We start from the raw sequence: 20,071 nt of genomic DNA on the forward strand, positions 1-20,071 counted from the left end.
CAGCCAGAGGGACTATATAAGGCTGTTCTATTCCTACTGCTTTTCCTCTGGGGGTCCAGCAACAACACTGTCACTCACAGGACAATGTGACTGCAGGCCAGCGAAAGTGGGTGGGCCTCCACAGCTCACCATGCTTCAGCTTTAAAGACACATGAGGACAATTGATGTTGAGAAAGAAGAAAGAAATTCGGTGTCACAACATGTGACATAAATAAACCTGTCATGTATTACGTCACTATCACATAATTCATGCTGAGAAGCAATCATTGCCAATCTGTTTTAGTTTAGTAGTATATTTTAGACTTTAGATTTGGGATGTAGATGTGTTTTGTTGTTTTCAGAATCAACAAGCCCCCCTGTGGCATGGGGTAGGTCAGGGTAACTGAACACTTTTATGTTGGGAAAGTAATCCAATGTGTGACTGGATGCCTGACTTTACAGCCCATATTAATGGACTTCTAAGGATGGTGTCATCATTTTGATTGACAGGATCATATGATACTTCAGGACAAGTCCGTATCACGCTCTAGGTACCCTGTTTGAGGAAAAGCGTTTGAGTCATCCAACTGGCCGCACCAAAGACCCTCAGCTGGTTAGAGGGTGTGTAATCCATTGGTAACCAAGTACTAAACTTTTCCTAAATCAACTCGTCATACTTGGAGAGGGCTACGAAATCTGGGATGACCTTGCCCTGACAGGAGCTTAGTATGGATTTAAAATGCTACGCTTCATCCGCGTGCTTTCCTATGGATTCTTCTTTACAAGTGAAGTATTTCCTTTTTGGTGTTTGGGGGATATTGTACTTATTAAAAATGGTCCGAAGGCTAGTTTTGGAAAATGTGATGTGGTTCCTGTGTGCCTATTTGTAGGCCTACTATAAATAGTGTCAACCAGCTACGCATGCTCATGTTTGATTGGAAATCGCAGGGGCTTGAGTCAGAGCAGTGGGGTATCTTTCAAAGGACAAAAAGAAAACCTATGAATGGTGAGTTTTTCTTCCCGCAGGGGTCTTATGGAAGATTAGATTGTCAATATCGGATGATGTCATGGGTGTGTCAACAAGAAGAAGAAATACTGTTAACAGCTTACTTTTACAAAGCATCTCCTATACTGATGTTAGATCCTACAGTGTACGGTGTCATGTTTCTACCAATGGGAGAACACAGGGAAATTCTTTCTGATTCGACAGTCACCTATAATCTAACGATAGGGACTTTTACTCCAGTTTGTTTGAGTTCTATTGTTTGAGTTCTTATTGTCACTCTCTCTCCTCTCTCTCCCCTTTTAGCGGTTGTCTTCCTGGTTCGGACAGTCACAGAGGAAAACCTTTATTGTGGAGGGACATCGTTCTGCGTTCGGCTACATCCCTGAGGAGTTTCTCCCGGGGACTGAGACTCTGGTGAAACCTTATCTGGTGGGAAGATGAGCTCCAGGAGGCTGTTATCACGCTCTTCCTCTGGAGACGGGAGATCATCCAGCCTCAACAATGGTGATGACGTCACTGGGAGTGTCAGAGCTGGCGGGGGGCCTAGCTACCTCTCTAGTGTCAGGCCTGAAAACAGGTAGGAACCCTCAACTACCCTCGCTGGAAACGACTGTGTAATAACAACAACATTGAGTGAATTATAACACAGTCATACAGTTATTACAACATACATTGCTTTGAGATTAACTAACCTGAAATGTTTGATACTACTAAAAATAAACAGTCAGTGCGTTAGAGTGTATTGGGTTGAGATATTTCTGTGTGTGTGTTTAGTTTCCATGGTGTTTAGAGCCCTGTTGATAGGAAACAGAAACACTCGTTGCCTCGTTAAACTGACCATGAAGGTCAGCCCTTTATAAATAAACTGCATCTCACTGCATAAGCCTCTAAAAATGCAAACCATCTTCCAAAAAGCACCTATTTAAAAATAGAAGGAAAATAATCTTTATGCTTCTCAATGAATATATGACATTCTTTCCAGTACCACAACCAAGTAAAGATAGTTTATTGATCATCAATATGAATGGAAAAAAATAATAATAATACAGTTTAGCATCACAATTATTCTATGAAACTAACTGAAGCTGTTTCGATGTGGTTTGATAATGTGTAATTAACTGAAACAGTCAGTACAGCACCCTGTCTCTGAGACTGAGGAAGACAACACCAGACAGAGATCAAGAGACTATAAACACCCAGTCAATAGTCATGATTATAGGCATGCAAGAACGACTCATCCGTGAACATCCTATCATCAATGCGATGCTTTTGCAACATAGCTGCATGCCATGATGCTTCAGTGTGTTCTGTGTTGGGTGCGTTATGAGTGGTGTCGTGTGTCTCATTGCTGTAAATTCATCATCATGGAAATTCTCAAAGATTACAAAGAACATTAAAATAATGAGTTGTTCATGGTCAAGGTTTGAACATGATCGTTTTGATTGTGATTGTGGTATGTGTTATTTATGTGTTCTTTAGTCCATGTGTAACTCTTCATTCATGCTCATGTTCATCATGCCTTAAAAAACTGCTTTTATTTGCCTCCTTTCTGCATAGCCACTCAAACCACAGGTATTCTCAATACAGGCCAAGGTACTGTCACGCATTTCTTCAAAAATCTATTTTAACTAACACTTGCTATAGCAATTCTTTTGCTTTAGCTTTGCTTATATTGCTCTTTTGCAGAGAGATTGAAAATCCAAAAATAAATGTACATCCATCAGGCAGTTCTGTGGTGTTGATAAACATCAATTGGCTGATAAACCATGTAGAACTGTACCAGATATTGCATTACAAGGTAAGACTACTTTTGGATGTACATTTCCAATTAAAAATGGAATTGTTTTGGTCACATCCAAGAAGTACTGGTTTGAATGACTGAAATGTTACTGCAGGATGAACTATTCTAATTCAATGTGTCTATATTATATCATACAGAAATGACTTATTTAGGAGATAATTTGGGAGGGAGTACAGTAGGTGGAAGACATTGTTCACACTTGAGCTCACTAGCTGACTGTGTTTTGCAGGAGCACACTCTGTAGCGTTATGTCACATTTAACAGAGGAGACCCAGCCATCCTTTGAGACAACCGTAAAGTCAAAAGCAGTGTCTGAAACCAGTAATGTCAAGTTCAACTGTGTGGTGTCAGGTAATCTCTTCTGCAGCGTGTGTTTGTGTACATGTGTGTTTATGTGTGAGTGTGTAGTGTGTTTCTAAAGATTATACATGCTCACTGCTAAGTGTATTTCTTTTTTTCTGGTTAATATTTTATTGAATTTCACATAGAGACATGTACACAACAGGACATAACCACAACAACTAGTATCCGTGGGGAAGGTTATTGTCCCAGATAATAGTAGAAAACTAGTTTTGCACTTCCTTATATGCAGTACATTGTCCATAAACAATAACAGAGCATGTTCTTTCTTATTTTATTTTTTATTTTTTTTACAAAAAACAAAAACACAAACAAAAGAAAAGAAAGAAGGGGCCATGTCACATATCAGAAATTAACAGAAAAGAAAATTCTCAGTGTATTTTGTCTTCATATCACTTTTTCAATCTCTTTCAATTTCTTTCTCTCAGGTTATCCGGTTCCTGAGATGACCTGGTATAAAGACGACATACAACTGGACAGATACTGTGGACTACCTAAATATGAAATATCCCGAGATGGACAAAACCATTGCCTACACATTTACAAGTATGTATAAGTGTTTAAATGCTTAGAATTGTCATTTCATTGCAGTTGCTATGCTATCGTTAACGTGATGTTACTTTGATTTGGACTAATACAAAAATACTTAATGCTGATATTTATATATAAACCAAGCTTGGACCGGATTGGCTTGGACTTATATTACACCAGCTCAGTGGCCTTGTGGTTAGAGCGTCCGCCCTGAGATCGGGAGGTCGTGAGTTCAATCTCCGGCCAAGTCATATCAAAAGACTATAAAATGGTACCCGATGCCTCCCTGCTTCGCACTCAGCAAGCATTAAGGGTTGGATTGGGGCATACCAACGTCATGTCCAGGGGGTGTACTTGTACATCAAGCTGCCTCACGCTACGGAAACAGGATATAGGCTCCTGCCCCCTAACGGCCATTCAACTCGAGAACCATCGGTTCTCAAGGCTACTTTACTTGGACCAGACGAAGTGATACACAGCATCTACAAGTACTTTTTTTCTTCTTTCTTCCAGTTGCTCCGTGGAGGACGCTGCCATCTACCAGGCGTCGGCCAGGAACAGCAAGGGCATCGTCTCCTGCTCGGGGGTCCTGGAGGTGGGCACCATGAGCGAGTACAAGATCCACCAGCAGTACTTCGCCAAGCTCAAACACAAGGCCCAAAACAAGCAACGCGGAGAGACGCTCGACGAGCCCAAGCCGGAAAACCATCTCTGGCTTTCTGTTCGCCAGGAGCAACTGAGGACCGTCAGTCCAGACCGCTCCCAGAGGAAACGCCGGTCCCCCATGGAGGCCAGCTTCAGCGACCCCAGCTCCATGGAGGAGGAGGACGACGTCGAAGGGGCCATGGAGAAGAGGACTCTGACCCCGGATGCGGAGGCCGAGGCCAGGCTAGGTGACCCCGCTGTGGAGGGAGGAGGAGAGGAGAAGGCGAAGCTAACTGTCGCTAACGGGGCGGAGGCTTTCACCGAGCAGGCCGCCGCGGGGAAGGAGAACGGCAGCAAGTCAAGTCACGAGTACGTCTACGACTCGGTGCAGAAGACCTTCACCGCACACCCGCCCAAAGCGCCCTTCGTCAACAAGAAGATAAAGATCTCCACCGGAGCGGAGAGCGTGAAGTCCGACAGCCTGGCGGAGATGTTGGTGTTGGAGAAGGAAAGAGGAACAGGAACAGGAAGTGAAGAGGTTGGCGCGGCGCCGTGTCTGACGGCGTCTCGGCGACACTCACAGGGTCAGTCCCCGGAGGAGGTCATGGAGGTGGAGAGTGTTACGGCCTGTCTGGAGACAGCTCCGGATCGTGTGAAACACCAACCACAACCCCAGCCACAACTACAACCACAACCACAACCACAGCCACAGCCACAACCCCAACCACAGCCAAAACTACAACCACAACCCCAGCCACAACTACAACCCCAACCCCAACCACGGCCACAACTACAACCACAACCCCAACCACAGCCCCAACCCCAACCCCAACCCCAACCAAAACTACAACCACAACCACAGCAACAACTACAACCCCAACCGCAACCACAGCCAAAACTACAACCACAGCCCCAACCCCAACCACAGCCACGACTACAACCACAACCACAACTCCAACCCCAGCCAAAACTACAACCACAACCACAACCACAGCCACAACCCCAACCCCAGCCACGACTACAACCACAACCACAACCACAGCTACAACCACAACCACAACCCCAGCCAAAACTACAACCAAAACCACAGCTACAACCACAACCCCAACCCCAGCCAAAACTACAACCACAACCACAGCTACAACCACAACCCCAACCCCAACCCCAGCCAAAACTACAACCACAACCACAGCTACAACCACAACCCCAACCCCAACCCCAGCCAAAACTACAACCACAACCACAGCTACAACCACAACCACAACCCCAACCCCAGCCAAAACTACAACCACAACCACAGCTACAACCACAACCACAACCCCAGCCAAAACTACAACCACAACCACAGCTACAACCACAACCACAACCCCAACCCCAGCCAAAACTACAACCACAACCACAGCTACAACCACAACCACAACCCCAGCCAAAACTACAACCACAACCACAGCTACAACCACAACCACAACCCCAGCCAAAACTACAACCACAACCACAGCTACAACCACAACCACAACCCCAGCCAAAACTACAACCAAAACCACAGCTACAACCACAACCACAACCCCAGCCAAAACTACAACCCCAACCCCAACCACAACTACAAAAACAACCACAATCACAACCACAACCCCAACCCCAACCACAACCAAAACCCCAACCACAACCACAACCCCAACTACAACCAGAACCAAAACCCCAACCCCAACCACAGCCACAACCACAGCCACAACTACAACCACAACCCCAACCAAGTCTGAAATTAACCCACCCAACTGTGTCCGATACCAAAGCAGGGGACGTTAAAACACACTCAGAGGATGCTGTAGCCATGGAGGTTGATGACCAGCCCTCAGCCTTTGAACACATACAACACAGTACCACCAAACCACCGGTGACACATACAACTGAAGATCCAGTCAAGGTCTCGAGAGCAGCAATGCTTGAGATTGGGATGAGAGATACTACATCAGATACTTCCATCCGTGTGGATACAGCGGATACAACTAGGGGCTCAGAGACAATAGCGACACCGTGCGAGAGTGAGGGGGACCGGCCACGGCACGCGTGTGAACGGCCAGAAGATCAGCTGTCAGGAAAGAAGGAAACACACAACAGCAACGACCTGGAGAATGTGTCTGTGTCTCGGGCTGGGCCGCAGAGAGAGGTGAGTGGCCCCGGCCCTTATGAGCTCATCAGGAGCACTCTGCCTTTTCAACACAGGCCAGATCAGTAACACTCCAAGCACCAACAGGGCTATTTATAGTTTACAAGTGTGCCTCTGTGTGACTGTGAACAGGCCTATGTGTATGTGTAATGATGCATGCACTGGTTACATACAGCAGCAGGTATAGTCCCATTGCACATAATACCTCATTATGGCCAACAAAGAAAAACCTCAATGCAGAGGATCAGAAAGGCTTGTGTGTGGTCTGAGGTGTGGCTTGTGGCAATGGATTTGACCATCAATAGTTTTCACTTGTTTGACAGAGTAGCAACAGAGAGAAAGGTCTTGGCAAAGAAGCAATGGACCACGTCCCCTTTGAAAACTCGGACAAACAAACAACGCTTCACTGACAGTGACTGACTGACCGACCGTGACTGAATGACATTCAATGACTTACAATGGCGGGAGTTGGCAAATTTCTGATTTCTGATTTACCACAGCAAGTAATATGTAATATGTAATATGTTTTTTTTTAAGATGACAAGAATATTTCGTCTAGGGGCGCTTAGGTGGCGTAGCGGGTTAAGCGTTGACCATGTAACCGCAGGGTCCCCGGTTCGATTTTGGCCGGGGACATATCCTGCATGTCATCCCTCCTCTCTCTCACCCATCCTTCCTGTCTAAATCTCTACTATATCTATCAATAAAATGAAAAATATGAGAGGGACTGCCCCACTCAGATTTTTTTTAAATATATATATATATATATATATACTGTATATATAGTATATATTAGAATATTTAGTCTAGAAGCTTTTCACCTTCAGATATTAGCGAGTTGTTTGTCCGAGTTTTCTGCCTGTAGTGACTTTTGAGGCGTGGCTTAGCGATAGGTCCATAGAGCATGAGAGTGTAAAGAACAACGGAACTGTCGGAACGGAACTGTGACAATGCCTTACAAGATTCTGATTCTAGGTTCCAGCCATGCGATATTCCCTATTCCTGAGAGTTTTGGTGCATCCATCATTACACTTCTCTTTAGACAGTACAACACATCCAATCCTATGTTGCAGCCAGGGATGGCAAGACAATACACATTCCAGGGGAAACAATATCCTTGTTGTCACATTCAAGGTGCTCTCCCCAGTGTTTTCACAAAGCTGAGAAATATTCCATGTTGCTAACAAGTTATTAGGGTGAGTATGATTACTCCAAGTCCTAGTGCCCTTAGTCACATTCCACATCCAAACAGGGCCTGAAAGCAGTCGTTTTTAGTGGCCCTAAAAACGACTGTGTTTGAAATGTTTTGCTTTTTGATATAGGATTGGTTTACCTATCTATTATATTGTACTACTTGTATCATTGAATAACAGCTTTGGTGGTATAACACAGTACCTTGTCAAGGTAGTCCCGCCTGTAGACTATCTATACTGTGATCTTAATTTTGAGCTTAAGTGCTGAGGTAGAGGCAGACCTCTGGACCACTAAAGCACCTCTTTTAAAATTGTTTAAGTTCCATTCTGCCTTCACTAAGCTTTAAAATACTCCCTTTCACGATGTTAGTCTGGGCTTAATCTTCCCATACTCCTCCGTCACATACTCAGCTGTGGGCGCTATGAGACAAGGCATCCACAATAGCCTACCCCCCCCCCCCCCCCCCTACCGTGGAAGAATGAAACTAAACTATAAGTGGTACTGTACAACATGTGTACCATAATCATGCTAACCTTAAATTCAAGCTGTGATACTGTTTAGATGTGAAATAGTACGCATATGTAAATATAAATATCCTTTACAGTAGCAGTCAAAAGTTTGGACACACTTCCCCCATTCAATTGAATGGGAAAGTGTGTTTTGGCTGGTACTGTATATGCATAATTATATTTACATGCTTAGTATTTCACATCTAAACAGTGTCACAGCTTGAACCTCGTAGTAGCGGCACTGTTATTGGTCCTCCTAGTCATTTAAGGGCTCGTCTCATCCACTGTTATGGGGCTTTTCCACTACCGTACCGTACCGTACCGTACCAGAACCCGTGCTCCCGCTTTGTTTTGCTTTCTCCACTGCCAACTGGCCCGTACCGGGGCCGCGTCCTAACGATTCCCACCCGAGTTGGGGTAGACCACGCCAACTTCTGGAATATGTAGGGGTGTTATTATTATTTTTTTCTCAAACACAAACACAATCACTGACACACAAGAATAGGCGCGCGTTCCAGGGTCCACAGGGCAATGAGAGCCGCGCCCGTCCGCTTGCGGCCGTGCCCGCGGCGAACATTGACCGTTGGCCCGCGGCACACTCAGCGCCGCCGAGTTGCATACAGAGATGGGTAACCTATATCTAATCGTGCACCCCGTGTTACGTCAAAAGCTAAAATCCAATGGGGTTGCGGAACGACCTGCGGGGCGGAAGAACAAGATACAGAGAACACCCCTACATATTCCAGAAGTTGGCGTGGTCTACCCCAACTCGGGTGGGAATCGTTAGGACGCTACCGGGCCGTAGTACCCGTACTGATGTTAGCTTCCCTTCCTGACTCAGAGCGAAAGGTACTATCCGTGCTACGATGTGACGCTGCAGACCGTTGATTGGTCAATGGAAATCGTCACAATAACGTCATTCCAGAGTTATATTATATGATATTAGTGTCACATGACACAGAGGTCCAATCAGAGCCTCTGGTGCTAATATCGGATGGTTTTCAGATCCCTGAGACTGTGGAAACACGTGCTTAATGTGGATTCAATCTCAGCACTGATTGATTGATTGATTGAGAACTTTATTAGAAGATTTGCAGAAGTAGGTACATGAAAGTACATATTACATACAAGGTCAACTAACAGGATAAAAACCCAAGAAAGCCACTGGCTTATTTCAATTGGGGTCCTTGATACTCAATTCATCGTTACATGTAAGACAGACAAAAAACTAGTACTATCTACAAGATAATACAGACAAATAACTAGTACTATCTACAAGATAAACATACATCCAACATGGGAAGAACAATACAACAAAACATAAGGTATGTACAGCGGGTAGGACAGGTGGGGACATACACCACAGGTGGGGGCGGGGGACAAAACACAAAGTATGTACAGTGTCAGTAGTCTCCATTCAGGTCATCGTCAAGTTGAGGATTGGGGGATGGGGGGGGTTGCCCATTGTTCCACGGTTTCGGTAGAGAGTCTCCGGGTGGTGGGGGAGGGGGGGTCGTCGATGTATTCTGCGCTCGATGTATTCTGCGCTGTCTCCAGTATAAATACGAGCTTTACCTGATTTCAGTCTTTTTAAATCCAAACCCAAATCCTGCGCTATGTTACCGACTAAAGAGCCTTTCGCCAAACACTGATCAGCAAACACTTGGTAAAAAAACACACTTGGTATCAGTCACCATTTCCTTCTCGTCCTGGACTTCGGTGCTGAAATGTGCTTGTCCTGATGTTGTCGTCTCTGCGACTGATTAGGCAACTCTTGAGGTACTCACTGAGGTATTCCATATCGCCACCTTCTTAAAATATGTCACTTTTAACGTTTTTTTTTTTTTCAGTCCCACTCATATTTTTGTTTTTAATGACAGATATAGTATAGATTATGACAGGAAGGATGGGTGAGTGAGAGAGGAGGGATGACATGCAGGATATGTCCGCGGCTGGAATCGAACCGGGAGCCCTGCGGTACATGGTCAGCGCTTAATCCACTACGCCACCTAAGCGCCCCGGTTTACGTCACTTTTGAGGAAAATTATGTTTTTGCCAAAATATTTGCCATATATTTTGTATCTGTAGGGTGGGACCTGTATGAACTGTACAGTACGATAATTGAGGATTTTTCCAATTCATTCACTGAATTTCCGTGTTGCGTCTTACAGTGATAAACATGTGGATTGACCCCAACACTGTTTGTTTTCTTTTTTTTTCTAAGTGGGGCAGTCCCACTCATATTTTTCATTTTATTGGACAGATATAGTGAAGACAAACAGGAAAGTAAGGAGAAGAAGGGAGAGAGAGGGCATGGGCCGGATTCAAACCCAATGCCGACATGGGCATATGTGTGCACTGTTTACCGCGGTGCTAGACAACTGGACCTCCCCAGGCCACAACCCCAACCCTGTTGACAGTGCCAGGGGACATAGCTGTAAACTCAAGAACAGGTTGTAACAGAGAGTAACAACTTTGGAAAACAGGATTGCTTCATTCATTGAGTGGCTTCCAGTTAGTAAATATGACTGAGTGACTGACTGGTCAGCAGTCACCACGAGGTCAACATGGAAAACAGGATTCATTCCGCATTCATATTTTTAGCCTGATCATATTTCCCCTCCCACCTTTTATCGTTGATTTACTGAGATCACGCTGACCCGCCAGCTATGTACAGAAGAACTGACACCACTACACGTTTCACATTTTATGTGAATACAAATGATGCGTATCAGTATGTAGGTGACTTCAGGTTAAGAGTTAGGCTATGTGACTTTAGCTTTTCTTAAAAAGTAGATAAATATCATAAAAATGTTTCTTTATATGGCCTAGCTGTTTTCTCTATTTAAAAAAAAAAAAAAAAAAAATGTTGTACCATTCACATATATTTGTAAAGTGTCGATGTCGAAAGTGTAGATATATATATATATATATATAGATAGATAGATAGATAGATAGATAGATAGATAGATAGATATAGGCCAATCATATCCCCTATATCACTGTTTCATTTTGTATAACTAGGTGTGCTTGCTACTGCAAGGCACACTTAATGTAATTACTGTATGCTACTTAACTACATTTTAACCTAACATACGTCTCGTACGTTTCTTCACAATTCCTCATCGATTGTGCTACTATGCCGTTAACTGCCTTAACATTGATATTTTTGTTTATGCATGTCCGGTGTAGTCATGGTTACGGGGACAAACAATTCACAGCATGGAACCCTCTTGCTTGTTTGTGCCTCAAGGTTACTCAGGCCCGTACACAGACGGAGAAGAATGACGCATCTGTCGCCCTGAGAACTCTGACCACCCGGAATATGCCAGATGAACAATCACCACCAAGGCCTCCATCAGACCGAGAGGTCACGGCAGATGCCAACCAGACTCCGACTTTACACAGTCCCATCCACACCGCCTCTGACGAAACGACACAGAGCGCACGGGGTCATTCCAACGGATCAAATGAAAGCCGTACAGAACCTTTCACAGAGCTACAAAAGTCACCCTTCGAAAGCCTAGGTGAAGGTGGTGAGAACATCTCAGGGTGTAGAGTTTCACCTGCAGTACAGCAAGGCCAAGTTGAGATAGCTATAAAAACTGTTGCAGGGACAGAAATACAAGTTGACCAGAAAGTCCAGCGTCATGCGGTTAGTGAGTCACAAGGACAGAGAGACGTTCGTGACGAAAAAATTGAAAAATGGAATGAAGTTGCCGCACCTGAGAACGAAAACATTGAAAATAAAACAGTGAATGCATCAGATTTAGAAATGAAGAAGAATGGACTGTTGAAGACAACAGAATGTGATATTCCCCATATTCTTAACAATGTTATTCCAGACAAACCACAAAGGACAGACACAACCCACATCCCAAATACGATCATCGCAGAGCAACAACCTACAGACGTCAATGAAACAACATTAACAACAACACCTGTAGCCAATATGAGATCTATAGCTGACCTCTTAAGGGCACAGGTGAGGGCTATGACTCCTACAGAGCTTAGTTCAATGGGAATCACTTCACTATCCCCTGTTCAAAGGGTAAAGGGTAGTGATAGTATCATGGACACAGGCCATCTTTGTCATGCTGGGATTGAGAACGATCTAAACGATTCTTCTGTTATTACTCCAAAGCAGGAGTCGGCCATTACAGTTCCTTCCACCTCAACCCCATATGTTGTTGTCATTCCAGAGCACAATAAACTATTAGACAACACATTAAAAGACATGGATTCCTCAGAATCACTTTCTCCAAACGATATTAGACAACATAGTATTGTTTCTTCCCACTCCGAGCTATCGAAAGGAATCAACTCACTTCCCTATGACGCTGAGAAACATTTGGACACCAATTGTGGATCTGCAAAAAGCATGTCCCCAATATTGCAACCTGTCAGTGAAAAACATCAGAAATACACTGCACCAGACTCTGGCGCGACCATACAAAGGCCTGACACAAAGGTTCTTCCAGGCGCGGAAACACAAGCGACTCCCGTCCCGATCATTCAGTTGGACGGCTTCACATCTAAAGAAATGAACGTTGACGGATGTCCAAAGACCGGAGACTCTTCAGCAACCGTTCCGACCGCTGAAGACGGCTCCTCGCTGAGGAGAGGAGACAGCGTTGTCTCCCCCATCCCCATTCCTTCAGCCACCCCGCGGGAGCTAGCATCCGGGGCCCGGCGCAAAATCTTCCTCTCAGCCGGAGAGGCTATGGCAGCAGCAGCAACAGATGCCCAACCCCAGAGAGAGGAAGGACCCACGAAGAGCAGCCAGCTCTCCCCAGAGACCCCCCCCTCCTCCATGTCCCCTGGCCTGTCTCGCCGGTCTCTCCTGCTCCAGCCCCCCAACGGCCAGCGCACCCCTCCGGTAGAGAGACGCTCCCCGATGACCAGCAGGAGGAGGGTGGCTCCAGAGCCCCAAAAGCAAAGTCAGGAACCCGCAGACCCGCAGACCGACAGCCAGCTCTCCCCAGAGACCCCCCCCTCCTCCATGTCCCCTGGCCTGTCTCGCCGGTCTCTCCTGCTCCAGCACCCCAACGGCCAGCGCACCCCTCCGGTAGAGAGACGCTCCCCGATGACCAGCAGGAGGAGGGTGGGTCCAGAGCCCCAAAAGCAAAGTCAGGAACCCGCAGACCCGCAGACCGACACCGTCAAGACTGAGGAGAAACCGACGGAGAAAAAGCACAACCCGTTTAAAGGTACACTCACTCTGTCTGTCGTGTTACAGAAAAGGGAGGTTGATATTGGCATGCTTTGAGGAAGTCATCTTATTCAATGAAACTAACCACTGTGTGTTGTTGTTTCCTTTGGCTAAGACTCAGTGCTATTGGGGGAGTGCTATTGAGAGCCTGTTTGCTTTAACACTGTCATTCATGAGAGCGGGCCAGCTACAGTACTTGCCAGAAGAACTTCCAGGGATAGGTTTACCTGACATAGTATCTATATTAAGGGTGAAAGCTGAAACACAAGAAAGTGTATATATTTACCTAGTTGTGCATGTTGGGGTCCCTCTCCCGCCTCTCTCTCTCTTTCTAGCTCCTCAGGTTATCCGTAAGATAAGGGGAGAGCCCTTCTCAGATGCCTCGGGACACTTGAAGCTGTGGTGCCAGTTCTTCAATGTGCTTAGCGACTCTACCATCAAGTGGTACAGGGATGAAGTGGAAATTGTTGAAGTTAAAAGAAGGTAAGTCTTGAAGTTGAATTATGACGATTTTTGTTTAACAACTGTGACTGAAATTGTAAGTGAATATGAACAATACATCATGATCATATACGCTGTCCAGCCACACAGCAATATGACTGGAAGAATACCCAAGAACGTCCTGCGACTTATCCTGTTCAATTGAAATCAACGGCAATACCAACAAGGATCTCCACTCACTCCACTGTTGTTTGCTTTCTTCTCAATGCTGTTCCAGCTCTATCCTCTCTCTTTCATTTCTCCCCTTCGATGGTTCGCTGGTTCCAGGTTGTTTTGGGGCCTTCCTGTTTTGCGTTTTCCCTCTGGTGTCCAACGCAGTGCCACTTTTGTCATGTCACCAGATGGTTTCCTTAATACATGGGGTTACGTACCGTAACCCAAAGCTTTGCTGTACTGCTTCCGCTTGTCTCCCAGTGCAGGAGACGAGACTCAGGTGGCCCTGGCCATCGTCCAGGCGTCGAGCAGAGACTGTGGAGTGTACGGCTGCACGATCACTAATGAATATGGGACTGACTCAACAGACTTCCTGCTCAGTGTGGACAGTATGTAGCCTATCACATACAGTACATTGGGTTTCAGACACAATCAAGTTATCTCATATTACAGTAATGTGTCTCTCTGCTTTTTCCAGTACTTGCTGGCATGTTTTTGCGTGAGGATCGAGAAGGTAAGATCTTTGTATAAATCGATCAATATATATATATTTTTAAAAATATGCATAGGTTTGGCTTTGTTGGTTCTTCAACACTGTCTCCCCTTGGGTGTGGAAACGATTTGTGATTCTATAAATTAATTTCATTATCATTATTCTTATTATACAGTGGGGGAGGAAATCGAGATGACTCCCCTGTTGTTCACCAAGGGCCTGGCAGATACTGGTTGCTGGGGAAACAAGTTGTTTGGGCGCATTATGATGGTGGAGGCCCATATTGGAGAGGGCTGCTCCCACAAGGCCTGCAGGGCAAAGGTCATCTATGGCCTGGAGCCCGTGTTCGAGTCGGGGACCACCTGTTTCATCAAAGTACGCAACCCCATCGCCTACGGGGCCAAAGAGGAGAGCAACCTGGCAGAGAGGAACATGGAAATCACCCAGCAGGTCAGGCCACTGTTCCTTTAACACTAGAACAGCCATGGCTGGGGTCAGTTAACACTAGAACAGCCATGGGTGGGGTCATTTAACACTAGAACAGCCATGGGTGGGGTCATTTAACACTAGAACAGCCTTGGGTGGGGTCATTTAACACTAGAACAGCCATGGGTGGGGTCATTTAACACTAGAACAGCCATGGGTGGGGTCATTTAACACTAGAACAGCCCTGGGTGGGGTCAGTTAACACTAGAACAGCCATGGGTGGGGTCAGTTAACACTAGAACAGCCATGGGTGGGGTCATTTAACACTAGAACATCCATGGGTGGGGTCATTTAACACTAGAACAGCCATGGGTGGGGTCATTTATCACTAGAACAGCCATGTGTGGGGTCAGTTAACACTAGAACAGCCATGGGTGGGGTCATTTAACACTAGAACAGCCATGGGTGGGGTCATTTAACACTAGAACAGCCATGTGTGGGGTAATTTAACACTAGAACAGCCATGTGTGGGGTCAGTTAACACTAGAACAGCCATGGGTGGGGTCATTTAACACTAGAGCAGCCATGGGTTTAAACTGAAAAAATAAAATCATCGCACATGTTCTCCGTTGATTATTCATTATCAATAGTAAATGTCACAAGGTAAAACATGACATTTATCCAAAGTCATAATGCCTAAACCAAGTATTTCCTGTATGTGCTGCTCTCTAACAGGAATGTAAGATTCAGAACATGGCGCGTGAATACTGCAAAATATTCTCTGCGGAAGCACGAGTGATAGAGCACTTCGGGCCAGCACTGGAGTAAGTGAGATTATGTGTTAACTTAATACACACATGTTACATATGATGGTTATCGTGGCTGTGGTGCAGGAGGTAGAGCCGCTGTCTAATGATCACAAGGTTGGCAGATCGGCGGTTCGAGCCCCGGCTGGCCACATGTCGAAGTATCCTTGGGCAAGACACTGAACCACAAATTGCTCCCAGTGAGCGGGCCGGAGCCTTGCATGGTAGCGAATGTGTGTGTGAATGTGTGAATGAGAGGCCGCTGTAAAGCGCTTTTGATAAAGGCGCTATGTAAGTGCAGTCCATTTACCATACGAATTAATTCACTCACTATCCTCTCTCAAACAACTGTGTTTATGATCTTGGTTTACGCAGAGTGATCCCCCTCTACGTGATGTACCGGCCAGCCAACCCTATCCCTCACGCTACGGTGGAGGCAGACCTGAAGGGGGTCTATCTGAGGTACTGTCTGCTGGACGCCACGGGCAGGCTGGTGGTGAGGACCGGCTCAGAGGCGGAGCTAAAGTGCTGCGCCCTACAGCACTGGATCCACCAGTGGACCAACGGCAACCTGCTGCTCACCCGACTTGAAGGTAGGAAAACTACTCGTAAAACTACCTAAAACTAAACTTCTCTCCCTCAACCACTCAGAGACTCACCCTCACTCTCCACTTTTAAATCCCACCTAAAAACCTACCTGTTCTCCCATGCATACAACCTCCCCTACCCCTAAACATCTCCCCTAACCCTGCCACCCCCCTCCCCCCCCTGGACATGCATACAACCTCCCCTACCCCTAACCATCTCCCCTAAAGGCCGATTTAAGCTTCTGTGTCGAATTTACGCGCGTCTACGCCGTAGCCTACGTAAGGGGTCTCGCACTTTACACTTCTGCGTAGGTCGCTCTTACACCGTCACATCTCTAGGTGGCAGTGTGTTTTCTATGCCCCTGTGCTGTGCCTCTTCCGGTTAGGGTAGGTACTGATGTTTACCTCCTTCTGCTATCGCTATCATTCTGACAATGCCGACGGTCGGTGTACTCATAGCGGCAATATAGCGATCAAAAAACTTATTTTTGTTTGTAAAGAAAATGTCTATAATGCATTGAAATGACAGTAAACTAAGATAATAAGATGGTTATCATACATTTTCAAATCTTTATTAATAAGTAATTACAGAAAAAGTAAATGACATTTCTGTCCTGACTTCCGCATTTACAAGAGAGTCGGAATGTGACGCTACCAAGCGGACCAATCACAGTTCTTATAGATAACTTAACATTAAATATGTCTATCATAAATATAATTTAAACCCAACGAACAGCCAACGAACAGACATTATTATGTAACTAATAATTTATTTCTAAATAAACAGGATTGTACATCTCGTAAATGTGAATCGCGCTCCTTATAGGAAGGCTGTTCCTGACGCTTCCATAGGGTGCTCTACTCAAAGAGGCATAATAGCGATTATTTTTTTTATGCTTGTTGTAAATAAAAGTTCTATGATGCATTGAAATGACATTAAACAAAGATAATACGATGGTTATCATATCTTTATTAATAAGTAATTACAGAAAAAGTAAATGACATTTCTGTCATGGCTTCCGCATTTTGGCCGACGAGAGAGTCGGAATCTTGTCGGAATCATGTTCTACCAAGCGGACCAATCACAGAGCTTACGGTTGCGTAGAAACTGACGCGTACTTACATTTTTGGAGAGGTGCGCGTTAATCTACGCCGTAGGCTACGCAAGGCTACGCGGTACTACGCAAGCTACGCCGTAGCCTACGCCGTCGATTTTACGCAGGAGCGTAAACTGGGCTTAACCCCCCCCCCCCTGGACATGCATACAACCTCCCCTACCCCTAACCATTTCCCCTAACCCTGCCACCCCCCTCCCCCCCTGGACATTGTTGTGTTAATTGTTCCCTGTGCCTGTTCGTTAACTCTGTGTTCTATGTGCTCATGTTATCTGTTGCTTCTGTGTTTTCTGTTTTTCCCATATTGTCAGCGTCTTTGAGCCCCGGAAAAGCGCTGTATAAATGCAATGAATTATTATTATTATTACTCAGCTGACTACAGGCGCATCTCCAAAAATTATAACATCGTGGAAATTCTTCCATTCCGGAATTTAATTCAAAAAGTAAAACTTTTATATATTCTATGAAGGCCGCTATCAAAGCAACCTGGGCTTCCCTAACACCTCAGCAGTGCCACATTGCATTGATAAAAAAAGGAGCCCCGACTAAGTATTGAGTGAATAAATGAACATACTTCTTCAGAAGGTCGATATTTCTGTATTATATATCCTTTTTTTGATTGGTCTTGTGTAATACTCAATCATACAAAAACAAATTTTGAGATACTGGATTTTTTATTTTCATGAGCCGCAAGCCGTAATCATCAACATTAAAACAAAAAAGGCTCTAAATATTTTATGTTTTTGAATTAAATGACAGAAAATATTGAACTTTTCCACGTTATTCAAATTTTTTCAGATGCACCTGTATAAATAATGCAACTCTGCAATCATTGTTTCTGGCAGAATCATGGAAAAGTAATTAACTCTCTGTTGTATGTGATTATGTTGCAGGTGTTGAGACCAAGATCACAAATGTTGGAATATCAATCAAAACAAAAGGGTTGGTATCCATGTTATGTTGTTTTGTCAGAACATTGTGTTCATAAAAGTTAAACAGACATTGACATTGACTCAACACCAGGCATTTTATTATAATAATAAATAATAATAATAATAATAATAATACACTTTATTTATATAGCATATTTTTAAAAGAGTGTTACAAAGTACTTAACAAATAGAAAAACGAACAGGTAACCAATGTAGTGAGGCCAAAATTGGGATGATGTGGTCTCTTTTCCTAGTTCTGGTTAAAAGCCTAGCTGCTGACCTGAATCAGCAGTCTCAGTGCTATGACAGGGTAACAACCAGATTGGAAGTCTTCAAATAAAACATTTCTGTCCAAATAGCTAGTCATTTTACTAACTGTATTCGGTTGTTAAGTCGTGACGTGTTTCCGGGTCCAACGTTGGCTGAGGCGCTCTCTTCGAAATGCCTCAGTGCTGTGTCCCTTGTTGTATGAATAGATCTGAGTCTATAAAACGATTGAACTGTCATTCTACCGCTTTAGTAAACTGGTACTCTGGTGCGGGGAATTTTTTATTTGGACCCGGAAATTGCTAAACGTCACGCGTGACGTTAGACTGAACAACCGAATTGCTGCAATTTCAAACTGCCACATTTTCAAACTGCCACAATTTCAAACTGCCACTGCCACTTGTAAACGTTTCTGATTCTGTTCTGGGTGTTTTGACACTGTTGTATCAGGTACCAGGGTCTCACAGCCATGGGGAACCCCACAGTGTTTGAGCAGTTCGTCTCTCAGCACCAGTGTAACTACTACTGCGGCCTCCTCAGCCTGAGGTCCTTGAAGCTTGTGAACTCTCTACAGGCCCCGGCCAGGTCTAAAGGCTCCAGGAGTCCCCTGCTTCAGCGCAAGACGGCCCCCGGCTCCTCCAGCCCCCAGACCTCTAGAAAGGCAAGCCCCAGGTTGTCCAGGAAGGCAGAATCAGATGACAGCAAAAAAAACAACAACAACAACACCTTAGATGTTCCCAAGGTTGTCTGAATGAGGTAAAAAAGAGCGTCATTGTCAAATGCCTCTGCTTTTCCCGATGAAGGAACACGAATGAACCACGAATGGAATCACTGACAGCTTTGTCCTTGCCCAGAGTACGCTTGGTGAAGTTGGGAACTAGTCTGAGAAAGATTGGTGACCTCTGACCCCCAAGCTGTGACAGACACAGAGCCCTGCATCCTATCAGAGATCAGGAGAGGGAAGAATTTGAATACTGCTAAATATCAGAGACAATGGTATTAAATCAGTAACTGTTCTAATACTACCACCAGCAATACTATTGAGTAGATATCTGATACCCTTACGGTACCTTTTGTGAAGGGCTTGTAAATGGTTTATGATTAGTTAATAAATAACCAGTTTATTATTCAATTATAAACCATTTACACACACTTTTAACTCAGTGATTTAGATTGTTCGATATTCAGTTGATGCTTACAAACCCTTTACAAAAGGTACCTTAATGTAAAGTGTTAGCAGATTTCCTTACACATTGCTGACAGTTCCCACAACAGAATCATGACTATTTTCATACCTCGCTGCAGTAAGGTAACTGTGACATACTCACGTCACAGGCTGAAGCTACAGAGCTAAGTCACACACAGCACCCAAGTTCTTTAGCAGCAC

At 44.8% G+C, this 20,071-nt stretch overlaps 1 protein-coding gene across 1 annotated transcript; it reads left to right on the forward strand.

Annotated features, from left to right (window-relative positions):
• Positions 1 to 1,422: 1,422 nt before the first annotated feature.
• LOC308154877 (alpha-protein kinase 3-like) lies at positions 1,423 to 19,435 on the forward strand (the record flags this gene model as incomplete). Its single annotated transcript, XM_080528095.1, has 17 exons — positions 1,423 to 1,562; positions 2,543 to 2,578; positions 3,016 to 3,137; positions 3,575 to 3,692; positions 4,191 to 4,892; positions 5,725 to 6,076; positions 11,446 to 11,847; positions 12,712 to 13,132; positions 13,307 to 13,402; positions 13,740 to 13,887; positions 14,320 to 14,447; positions 14,537 to 14,572; positions 14,727 to 15,001; positions 15,713 to 15,801; positions 16,159 to 16,376; positions 18,379 to 18,427; positions 19,135 to 19,435. 17 exons carry the CDS (start codon positions 1,423 to 1,425, stop codon positions 19,433 to 19,435), a joined length of 3,633 nt encoding a protein of 1,210 aa, XP_080384221.1.
• Between the last annotated feature and the right edge of the window lie 636 nt (positions 19,436 to 20,071).

This window comes from Nansenia antarctica (genome assembly GCF_963989245.1).
Source record: "Nansenia antarctica genome assembly, chromosome: 4".
Taxonomy (NCBI): Eukaryota; Metazoa; Chordata; class Actinopteri; order Argentiniformes; family Microstomatidae; genus Nansenia; species Nansenia antarctica.